Source organism: Equus przewalskii, chromosome 20, assembly GCF_037783145.1.
Source record: "Equus przewalskii isolate Varuska chromosome 20, EquPr2, whole genome shotgun sequence".
Classification (NCBI taxonomy): Eukaryota; Metazoa; Chordata; class Mammalia; order Perissodactyla; family Equidae; genus Equus; species Equus przewalskii.
The window spans coordinates 37,769,486-37,782,460 of NC_091850.1; the positions used below are offsets into that span (position 1 = coordinate 37,769,486).

A 12,975-nucleotide genomic window follows, 5' to 3' on the forward strand; every position below is an offset into this window, starting at 1 on the left:
TTCCTAGGTGGTGGTAGGAGGCAGGAAAATAAGTTAAATTGCCCTCAAATGTAAATGCATGCTATATAATGCTTCCTTTGATTGACTCAGTCCATTAAAGGCCATTGAGGACACACACACGCACAAATTCACGTACGCACAAACTCATACATACACACACATAGCGATAAATAGGAGGATGCTTTTCCTCAAGATGCTGAATGCCTGTTTGGAGGAATAGTCAAAAGTCAGGTACCACCACGTAATAAGTATACCCAGGCAGAAATTCAGACGGTATCCTGTACACATGGAGGGGAAGTATACACAGAAGGTATACCAACTCTCTGAGGAGCTAGTACTCTGCTTGAAATTGTAATTTGCAATTAAATGAGTGAATGGCATTTTATAGATTGTGTCCGAATGGTCCAGAATTTAGATGTCCTGCTTTGTTTCTGGCACTAAGCTTAATGCACTAACTTCTTATTGAAATGATGAATCTTTCTGGTTCCCACAGTGATTGTGATTAAATATGGGTCAAGTATATAATTATTTCAGGGGGCCAATGCATAATCTCTTTTAATGTCTGAAAGCTTACAATTTCACTGGCTTCAGCAAGCATAGATTTTTGTTCTAGTGATTTTTTTTGGTACTATATTGGATTTGGGCACCAAATGATACAGTGAAGCAGACTTGTAAACTCTAATTCTTCTAACTGTTAAAGTAATCACAGGCTGTGATTTCCCCATTGGTGTTTGCACTTCCAAAAGAAAAGTCAGATACACACATATGAAAAGCAAAATTTCTTCAAGTGAGTGGCCATAAAACTTATCACATGAAAGAGTGCAAGCTGTAGGTTGCAAGATTTCCTATGAAATCCAAGAGGCATAGCTGGCAATTAATTAATTGTGGTAGGACCGGGATGGGGGTGTGAAGTTAGTGAGGGGAGGGGGCAGAAACCACTAAGCACAGCCATACTTTTTAAGGAAATTTTTAAAATCTGTTTTTTATTAACTAATTTACAACTTTAACCAATTCCAGTTTTCCTTCCAAAGACCCAATTCTTAAAAAAGAACAATTCGCTACTGAATCTTTGTTCTCAAGGGGACTTGAATAGCAAATTTGTACTTAAAATTCAACGTGTCTGTGATATGTTTCAAATCAAAAGCAATCTGTGGAATTTACATGTGCAACCACATTTTCATGAACGTTTTTAGTAAATATTCTTTACCCAGAACCTTACTATATGTCTCCAAGTACTTCCATAGCCTGTGGTTCCTAACCTCCCATGGTATCAGAAATCTCCCACTCTCTGCGGGTCCATCTTATTGTGCTCAGCAAAGTGGAAGCTAGTCAGGATGTCTTCTAGATAAGAGCATTAAAATGTAAGTTTTAATCATAATAACATCTATTCATTATTAAATTATGCAGGACATTTCAGAACAGTGCAGGGGGAATCTGGTGACCTGAGTTATGTTTCTGGTTCTGACACTAACTCTCTGAGACTGAGCACATCACATAACATTACTCTTGAAACTGTTCCCATATCTGTCAGATTAAGTTACAGGAGGAAAAATTTATTGCTGAAACTCAGTTCAAAAGTACTTGATCATCTGTTGCTGCTAAGGTCAGGGCTGGTTTCTCCATTAGGCAGAGTAAGCACAGGGCCTAGGGCCCTCAATCATTTCAGGGAGGGACCCATGAAAATGTTTTAATTTCTTTTAAAATCAGAGGAAAAGTTGAACTTTTAGATCAAAGACAATGCTTTACTATATAATATTAATATATGTGTCTTTATCTGTATGCAGTTGTAAAATATATTTTCTTTTATTATTTTCTCGAGGAAAAAGCCCCTGAAGGTAAACTGCATAGGGCCCATGAAAGCCCTAACATAGCTCTGGCTAAGGTAGAGGAAATTGTGGCTGAAGGATTAGATGATTTGGATTCCATGTTGTAAGAGGCCTGGACCTAAAGTTAAGTTTGAGCTTAGTCATCTTAGAATTGTGTCATATAATCAGAGCGAAATTATTTCATTATCAATGCATATGCTCTTCTCCCCACCCCGAGCTTTTCACATTCTTTGCCTTATTTATGGCCCATTACATATTCATGACCCATTATTCCAGTTCATGGAACACAATTCCATCCTGTTGTGTTGTCAGAACTCAGTTTAACTCCCACACTTATTTGCACACAACATGCACACACGTACACACAATGACACTCTGTCTCCTCTTTCCTGGGTGTCATCTAGGACATGATTTCCTCCAAAAGGACTTCTCAGACCACCCATGTTGGAGTAGGTGCTCTTTTCACCCATTCACACTGTTCATTCTTAGATGGGAATGATTCTTAGAATCATTTCAGTGTTGTTTACATTTGACAGCTTTCTTGTAGCAAAACGTGTGGCACATAGACAGCGCACCATGAACATGGCTGAGAGGCTCAGTGACCCCATCTATAGAATGAAAATTCTAAACACACTCCATTGAGATGTGTGAAAAAAGACACAGCTACAACGATTTCTACCACTAGTTCATTGGGGTGCTCATTATAACACAGCTTAATACTCCACATATTTCCAAAACTAATAGTATGTTTTAGAGTCTAGAGTCTATACTTAGGCACTGATACCTTTAAGAATTAAAAAAAGTAAGAAAATAAAGAAATAAACCTTCTTGTGTTGTCTTTTTAGTTCAGTTGAAAACTGTGAAAAAAATACTATTTAGCATTGAGCCAAGCATTATGAAAAATAGAAAATAAATTACGCTCCAGTCTCTCTGTCCTCAAGAAAATGAAATTTACCTCACGCAATGCTATTCCAATTTTATATTTCAGCTACAGATACATAATTTAGGAGTTAATCCTTTTTTGTGTAATGGCTCTCTACATAGAGATAAGATAGGCTATCTACAAATGGGCTTTTTAGTATTGTGCAAATATTAAAGCATAATTAGAGTTAAAAATTAGTGCTGATAAAATTTTCAGCTTCTTTTGTTTAAGTCTGATTGTCTCATAAATGCATGGCACAAAGATCTGTCTTATGCTTACTGTGCTTATCCTCATGTAATAACTATAATTATACTTGTAACTTAAGTAGATTTTTAATGACCAGTGATATATCTCCCCATGTTTGTACCTTTGGCTAGTTTTCACAAATGACTATCGCAAGTGTTTTTGCACTTTCAGGTATAACAGCAAGGACACATTTTGCAATATAGTTAATCCCAGTTTGGTACTTATTCTACACATTCATATAGTAGAACATGCTAAATGTGTAGTCATTGTTTACGCACTATTTATTGGCACATGCGCAGAAGGTCTTTGTAGAAGTAACTTTGAATGGAAATGATCTTTAACAGATTCTTTCTTCCAGTTATGAATATTTTTTCTTGATGTTCTACTAATAATGCATTAAATGAGGAATGACACCCTCTCTTGGATAGGAATTCTTAATAACACTCCCAAGCTCTCTCTCCCCATCTCTTCACTTATTGCATTTCAGAAGCAGTTCAAGTGCTGGATCAAAGAAAATTGGGTACCAGATGGCTTTCATCCTAACATCTTTAAGTTACCCTGAGAGCGTTCTTGCTACCAATTTCCCCATAATGAAATAAATCCTAGCTACAGTAGAATGAGACTTCCAGGAGCAGCAGGTGTAATGTCACAGCTGTATTAGCACTACTAACTTGGTCGTGGATCAAGTTACATCTGGGACTGTCACACTTGCTGCTGAAGTTAAAAAGGCTGCTGAGAGAGTAGCAAGAACTCTTGGGTGCTGTTCCTTAGCCTGTTAGCAGAACATGGCCACACGAAGTTATGTGTCTCACTCAACAGTGCTTCTCTTTACCCTTGCCATATGCTCTATCCATCGACCACCCAAAATTGATGTGGGTTATAGCTGGTTTTACAAATTTTCATTTTAAGGTGTTAGCAGGTAGTATAGCTGGAAAAATGTATTACTGGTTTGTGTGCAGGTCACATTTCTGGAGAAGAAAATTAATTTCAAATGGTTTTGCTTGAAGAGGAAATTTAATCTGAGAAGAATAGCAAGGATCAGAGCTTCTTGGAATTCTGTCTGCACTGGTAACAATCCCCGCCATGTTTGATAACTTATCTGAGACTGGCAACCCTTTGTGTTGCGTATTTCATCCAACAGTCGGGTATTGATTGCCTGTTTGAATAACGTCTTGTGTGAGTTTTGTGATGTTGTATATAAATAGGATATAAGCACAATATGATGTAAATGATCCTTGGCTTGTTGCCGTGCTGTTTCAGGGAAAGAAACAAAGTTTCCTCTCACTGAAATATTTTAGGGAGAATGGTAATATTCAACCCAATTCAAAACATATTTATTGAACAGTTTGTGCAAACCCTATATTAGTAACTTTGGATGGAAGACATAAGACCCTGCTTTAAACTTACAGTCTGAGCAGAGATACATATATAAATAAATATTTAAAATAGAGTGATGAATATTCAGTGTGGAACTATACATTTTCTATGCCATTAGAGCACAGGAGGCAATGTGTAATGAACTCCTGGAAAATATGATTAGGCATATGGACTCATATTATTTGTGTCCTTCGCGTAATGCTTTGATTCGGTTATCTCACCTGGTGTGTTATAGTAGATGCATAAACTGGTATCAGCTGCTTAAAAAGGAAGTATTTAGTATACACTAGCATATTTTAATTGTATAAACACACCTGAAAAATGTTCCTTTATTTCTCAGTGTTGAAATTTCATTAGACTGTATTGGTGCTATGAAACTCTAAAAGAATTAAAATTGTTCATCCATAGAGGTTTGAGTTTGGTCTCAATAATCTTTAGCATTTTGTTACAATTATAAATGGTAAAATTAAAGGAAAAAAAGGATGATACATTAGGATCTTAATCAACATAATCAACTGACTGGAGAATGACTAATTCCTTTTATTAGCCAAGTATGGATTGCAGCTTAATTGATCACCCGTGATGTGTGGAGACTTAAATAATCATGGAGATACATCAAAATGCCTATTATACTGTATTCTGCGATCCGCTGTTCTTAGCTTTCTATATAATAAAATTAACAGGTTATAGAGAAAATAATGGTAGTGAGAAGTATTTCAGAAGAGTATTGAACACTCTGTGATGATAGAAATGGAATAAGATTCAGTGAGCAAATGCTTTAAAATGTATCTATAAATGAAAACCTAGTTTGTAGTATGATCAGGAGAATAATTGCTGTAGTGTGTGCTGACTTGAATCAGACAGATTCTTCTAGTCAAAAAAATTCCAGGAAAATATTGATTATTTAGAAATAATGTTGTGATCTTCCCACAGTAGTCACCTTATATTGTATTTTCCCATCAATGTAGTAGGCCGCATACTAGGGTTGTGAGACATGAAACAGGAAAAACTTATAAACACATCCTGAAGATGATTTTAGGTTTGGAGAGGTCTCCACCTCTGCTGTTCAAAGCGTGTGGTCCAGCCACATGGGCATTGCAGGGGAGCTTGTCAGAAATGCAGGATGTTGTGCCCTACCTCGGACTTGCTGAATGAGAATATAGATGCCTGACAAGAGCCCCGGGAGACGTGAATATAGAAGGTTTGAGAAGCGCTGGTCTATAGGAATTACCAGAATGCAGAATGCTGAGGGATGGTCTAATAATTCTTAAACTTCATTTAATGTTCATACTAAATTATTTTTGAGATTAAAATAAGGAAATGTGGTTTTGCAAGAATTTCTTGAAAGTGAAAGTTATTAACCGGAAATAACATTATAGAATTTCATTAAATTTTAGCATTTTCATTCCAGGAAGTTACTGTGGTCTCAACCTACTTGATTCCTTCTAATTATAACTCTGTTTATAATTTCAAACAAGTGCAACTCCCTTATATAATATTTTCATATTCTAAAATTCAGCTTTTATTTTTCATCATAAATAGTCCAATCTATTCAGGAGGCTCTTTTATGAACATATTAATCACTTAATTCAAGAAATGTTCACTGATACACCTATATAAACATAAAAATGTGCTATTCACCAGTGAGGGAAATTCAATAATATATGAGTATTTAGACATGATTCACAATTATATATTAGTGGGGGAGTAGTTTGTACATGTAGATATTTACACAAGAGGAATGAAATCACATGCTCTTCTAAAAACTTGTATATGAATGTTTATAGCAGTTTATGGATAATAGTGAAAACCTGGAAACAAGTCTAGTGTCACAGGAATGGATAAACAAATCATGGTATATCCCTATAATGGAATGCTACTAGGTAGTAAAAAAGGATGACATTTTTTGTTCCACGTGTAAGGAGCTTGGAAGTTACTCCTCCATCCTAAAAACAACAAAAAGCTGAACAGACTGAAAAACCAACAACTCTTCTTGGATATCCATAAGAGATGGAGGCCTCAAGACAAACTACTGCCCTCAAGATTGGAGACATTGGCAAATAGAGGGAAGCGCAGCTCACCAGCAGAGACATCTCTGCAGAAACCACCACAAAACCAGTCATGGGGCAGGAAACCTGAACTGCAATTGGCAAATTGCTGGAGACTTACTGGACACACGTCTGAAAATTCAAAACTCCAAGAAGCCCCAGTCACAGGGGGCCCTCCTCAATATTGTGAGATTTACCTCAGGGAGCTTGATCAGGTTCCCACAATAAATATCTGAGAAAAATCCCATTGTGCTTCCCACAGGGGGAAGGGAAAAGGAAACATTTTGAAATACCTTAGATCACTGTTCTTAACAAGGTCTGCCCTCAGGGGAAACTAATTAACGAGAGTCTGATCTGCCGGAGTATTGTCAGGTCCTAATTGCCCTGGGAGAAGAGAAAGATACAATCCAGTCTTCTCCAGCCACCCTGCCCCATCTAACGAGGGAGAACAAATCAGAAACACTTGTGAAGTTCATAGTCCAGAAGCACAGGCTCACTGATAGACAGTACTAATCATAGACTATGGAACCCTCTCCCTGCCCCGACACCTAACCATCACGTTACTAAAGAACTATTTACAACAGTTCCGTTTCCCAGTACATCACGTTGGCTATCAAGAAAAAAATTACAAGGCACAGCAAAAGGCAAAAAGCACTAATTGAAGAGACAGAGCAAACACCAGAACCAGATATGGCAGGGCTGTTGGAATTATCAGATGGGGAATTTAAAGCAACTATGATTAATATGCTAATAGTTTAATGGATAAAGTACACAGCATGCGAGAACAGATGGGCAATGTAAGCAGGAGATGAAAATTCAAAGAAAGAACTAAAATGTAATGCAAGAGATCAAAACACTGTAACAGACATGAAGAATGCCTTTGATAGGCTAATGGGTAGTACTAGGACATGGCTGAGTAAAGAATCTCTGAGTGAAAAGATACATCAATAGAATCCTCAAAAACCTTATACATTCATTCTTATACATTTGTCCAAACTCGTAGAATATACAACACCAAGAGTGAACCTCAGGTAAACTATGGACTTTGGGTGATTATGATGTATCAATGTATGTTCATCCTTGGTAAAAAGATGTACCACTCTAGTGAGTGATGTTGATAATGGGAGAGATTATGCATGTATGGTGGCAGTGGGTATATGGGAAATCTCTATACCTTCTCAATTTTCTTGGAACTCTAAAACTGCTCTAAAAAATGAACGACTGATAAACATACAAACAAAATGAAATAAAAATAGGAAATTATGTGAAACAAACCAACACTTAATTTGCCCAATGTTAATTCTTCCTGGGTATATTCTATGTAGCTAGAAGCCTATTTATTAGCCTTTTCAAAACATTGCTCCTTCATTATAAATACCACAAATAATCAGAGTTGCTCACAAATATTTTTAAGATTAAAGAAAGAGATGAAATGAGAAAGGCTGTTGCTTCAATAAGTTGTAAAGCTTTTATAGAAGAGAGAAGATACCCTGGATTACACACACTCTCCCCTAACTCTCAGGAACAGCGTAAGTTTCTGGAGACTATCATCTAGCATGTCCTGACAGACAAAAAGACAAACATTGCTTTGGTAAATAAATGTTCCTATTACTTAGAATCCAATCCATTGAGTTTCTGTAAAGTCAGTGCTTTGTGATCTAAAACCATTTTGTGCATCAGATAATTTCTATAAGTATAGCATTACATGATATATTTTAATACAGTCTACATCTGTCATGTTGGATGCTTCATGTGTTGTGGAGAGCTCCACTGTCATTTAATACACTCAAGGGAAATACTGCTTCACCATTAATCTTGTTTCTAAAGCATGTTTGCATTGACCTTTAAATCTTAATAATAAAACAAAAAAAAAGTAAACAGATTGCTTACAAATCATTGTGGATGAAAGCATAAATGTCAGAGCTGGAGTACTTAGAATGCATAGCCATATTAGAGAAGTAGAACTCAATCCTTTTAGTCCCCAAAGCACTTATTATAACAAATATTTTATCATATCCTGAAATAAAATTCATACCTAACAGGAAACAAACAAAACAACCTACAGAGAAAAATGTAAAATAATATCCTAACAATATGAATGAAGAATAAAATAATTATGATTTTAAAATGTATCTTTTCATACATAAATGTTGACGTATAACTAGAGAAGGTAATGGCACTCAGATGTTTGAATCAACTTATTGTTCACTCATTCATTCAAAGAGTTTATTGAGCATCTACTATGTGCAAGGTTCTGTTCTAGACACTGAAAACAGAAGCAAAGAGCAACATTCCCTTCCTTCATGGGATCAGAGCAGGGAAATATAATATACACAGGATAAACAAATAAAGCACATGTAGCATGTTGGTATATATGAAATGTTAGGAGAGATTTCCAGAAAGCCCTCATGGAAGCAGAGATCTACCTGTGTCATATTTATGGGGAAAAGCATTCCAGGCAGAGGGCACAAGGAGAAAGATCCTGGTTGAGGAGAGGAGCATATGAAGTGTGTTGCAGGGTAAAGTAAGAAGGACACGTTGACTGGAAAGGAGTCAGTGTTGGGAGTGGCCTGGAGGATTGAAGCGAAACATGCTGTCAGAGGAGTGACCGACAGTCATGAAATTGAGTACAGAATGGTAGGTCCTTGCCAGACACTGAGTTTTACAAAGTGAGTTGAGACGTCATTGCAGCGTTTTGTGCAGAGTCGTGACATGATCTGACTTACCTTTTAATGGGATGTCCCGGGATATTTCATTGCAAAAATAAGTGCAGGGAGGGAGGTGGACAGCAGTCAGGAGCCTATTGCACTAGTCAGGCTGGGGCATCATGCAACTCTAGAATGGCATTGTGACAGTAGGGGTGGTTAGAAGTGGACAGCTTGCCCAAGTGTATCAAAAGTATAGCTGACAACATGATGAAATCCGTCTACAAAACAGTATTAATTATATTACAAATTGATTTACTACAGTTGAGATTTTTTTCTACTCCAGGAAACTCTAGGTGTTCCACAGACCAATCTAAGAGGGAAGAGAGGAGAGGTCTTTGGCCCAAGGCACTCCTGTTTTTGGTTTTGTTTTTGGCTTTACTTCTAACTTAAAGCAGGATTAAATTTGAAGAAATTGTGCTGCGGTTTAAAAAACATTTAAATATCATTGCATTGTACAGAAGATGCGTGTTTTCTGTAGTTTATTTAAATCACTATTTTGTTTTCAGTGTTTTAATTTATGTTAAATTGCTCTGGAAAATTTGACATGCAAAATTAATTACATCTCAACTCTATGTAGGGATTATAATTTCTGAAAACTGTTCAAGTGCCAGGAGAAAAAAAAATAAAAGCTTAATGTATTCCTTCTTTAGGATTTGTTTGAAAGAAATTATTTACCATTATCTTTTCTTAAATTGTAGACATGTCACTAGGCGAGTAATGCTTCCCAAAACTACTCATTATTTTATGTAAAAGAGGAAAAGTAAATATTTAGGTTGCTCTTATTAATTAATGTGTATCACTTTAGGTTTAAAGTGACAGGTAACATTCATGATGTTGTCAACTGACTTTTTTTATTTGTTTGTTTGTTTATTTCAAGGTTTTGGAAACATGTCCGAAGCACTGATGAAATGTTGGAAACCAGTTGAAACACAGTAAAATTCAACCCAATAAAATAGGACTGCTTTTTCTTCATCCACGTTGGGAATTTTCAAGAAGCGAACTATGACAATATATCAATTTTTGCTACTGTTTCTACTCTGGGTATGCCTGCCACATTTCTGTTCGCCAGAGATCACGTTCAGAAGGACTCCTGTGCCCCAGCAAAGACTTTTAGCTGCACATGTACCTAGGAGTGATGGCAAACTTCTGCATCGTCAAAAACGTGGCTGGATGTGGAATCAGTTTTTCTTACTGGAGGAATACACGGGATCTGACTATCAGTATGTGGGCAAGGTAAGTCTGCATTGAAATGGCAAATATTTACGCTCTTTCTTGATATGTCTCAGGAAAATTTGAAGATTATCAAGACCATCATTCTTATAAAGTTGATTCTCTAAATATCCCTAAAGCAATTTTTGTTTATGCGATACAAACTATAATTTGAAAAACTATGGAGTGAATGAATATAGCGTGATAAAGGTAGGAATTCATTTACTGGAATTATTTCTCCCCAATACCTCATGGATTAAAGAGATACTAAAAATTGCAGCTTTAGGATTTGTAGTTAGAAATCAATGATAGTGAGAAAATTATGTCAATATAGTTGTTTAAAATGACAATGCATATGTATAATATACAGCACATATCGCTGTTGACTTCAGTGAGGAAGAAAAGATATTTAAAAGTTGTTTAATATGCTACAGAATGAGAAAACAAATGGCATTAAAAATATGACCTAGGGCCAAAAATAATTGCTTTTTTATAAGAAAACTTATTCCAGATATGAGTGTTATTTATTTTTATTCAAGTCCCACTATGATACATTTATATAAAGGAAAAATAAATAGGAGCACAAACAGATAAAGTAGTTTACTTATTGTGATATGATGTGGGCAGAGACGAGTTTTCATTCTATCCAATTATAATAGATAGTGAAGAAAATTAGTTTTGGTTGAGAATGGACTGAGAAGTGTGACATACAAGTAGCAATGAATGCTTTTATCTACTAGACTGTACTAAATTCCAGTTTTCTTTCTTAGCACCATCTGAGTCTAATCGAAGTTAGATAATGTCTTCAGAAAGAATTCGTTTTAGTAGTCAGGGTTATTATTTTTATGGACAATCTATCAAAATACGTCAGAGAAAAAAGAAGTTAAGCACACTAACAAAAGGAAAACAGATATAATCACATGTGAATACCTCACATGTTAACACTGTGAAATTGATAGGTACATTATTGTGTTGGTGACTTTTGCATTAACCTAAACTTTAATAGCTTCAGTCAAATAATTAAAACTGTGCTAAAAGTTTTTTTCTTCTAAGGAAAACTATTTTTGAGAGAATACATTTTCATTGATTTTAAAACGCTTTGATATGTTTTTTCATGTTCCAGGTATTTCAGTCCTTTTTAAATGTCTGGCAGTGTGGCCAAGATAACATTAAAGGTTAAATGTCAGATTGACTAGAAGGAGAAGGAAAAGAATCAGCAACCTAAGCAATATTACCAGAAATCACTTAGGAGCAGACTTGTCACAGGTCTCATCTGATTGGCAGTCTAAGATCAGAGGGTTAAGGTAAATTTCATGGTTGCTGCAATAGGCAACTTTTATATAGGAAACCAACAACATGAAAGTGTAATAATAGAAATCTGGACTGTAGAAACTGTAAAGTATCAGTTTCCTTTTGTTCTTCCTAGAGGTAGCACTTATTTGGCTTATTTGCATCTGTTTTCTTCATCTTGTCCTTAATGAGGATCTAATAAATGTTGGTAAATTAAATTATCATTACATTATATACTCTCACGTGATAGTCAAGTTACTTCTTATGTATTTTCATTTGTTCTCTCCCAAAAGAATATCAATACCTTGAAATCAAGAACCTTGCTTCATATCTCAATTTGTCTCTAGCTCTTAGAGTAGAGCTTAATATTCAGTTGATTGAATTGACTTGAGTTGTATTGAATCAAATTCCCAGAATCATCTGATAGCGCTGGCCTCTTTGGTTGAAAACTAGTCCAGAAAATGACTTCACTATTGGCAATTAAAGCTTCTAAATGCTTAAGATGTATGCATCTTTATATACAACTGAAATTTTATTCTTCCTTGCTATGCTCTATAAAAGCAAACTCTTTAATGAGGACAAAGATGAGGAATTTATGGGATGTGTTCACCCGTTCCTTTCTCTACAATATGTGCTGAACTACTGGATCAACAGAAATTTATTAGATTCTGTAGCTATGAGTTTACTTCTAATGTCCAAAGTGTCTATTTCTTAGCTTATATTCCAAGTCTCCTCTACTTGTATTATACAATTACCTATTAATTATTTATATATTGCATTAACTACTTATATGATTAAAAACTTTATTGAGGTGTAAACATATGGATTTGTGTATGCCAAAAAGGCAATGTGCAATATAGAATATTTTAATAAACATACATTATAATGAATATAAGTTGAGGCCAAGATACATTTTCTTCGTGAAGTATACAAAATTCAAAATCCTCTAGATATTCTTTCCAACATTGTTTCTAATAAGTTTATTACATAGTCATCTTTTCTGTCAGAAATTTCACTTCCAGTTTTTACTACCTTTAGAGAAGGCTTCTTCTTTAGGCATTGATGCTCAGTGATTCAGTATCTCTAGGTTAGCTTAGGTGTAGTAGTCATACATGTCCTAATTACTCAACATGTGGGAAGATAGTGATAGACTCCCCATTGAGGAGGGTAATATTTTGAGAGCTCAGAATAGGAACAATGGAAAGAATTACACTGGTGGGAATTGTCACTGGTAGAAAGAGTGGACAGCACATGCATGAAGAAGGAGAACAATTTTAAAACACCAAACAATTAGCCAACCAAATCCTATAAAGAATGGATGGCATTTAATTTTTCAGATGAAAATCCAT

General features: G+C 35.6%; 1 protein-coding gene across 1 annotated transcript in view; it reads left to right on the top strand.

Moving 5' to 3' along the window:
* The window catches only part of LOC103562392 (cadherin-10), a 169,922-nt gene that overhangs the window by 46,664 nt on the left and 110,283 nt on the right, over positions 1-12,975 (top strand). Inside the window, exon 2 of the mRNA XM_008537428.2 lies at positions 10,005-10,360. Coding sequence (XP_008535650.1) covers positions 10,130-10,360 — 231 coding nt within the window. The 5' untranslated portion in view covers positions 10,005-10,129. The remainder of the gene's footprint in view (positions 1-10,004; positions 10,361-12,975) is intronic.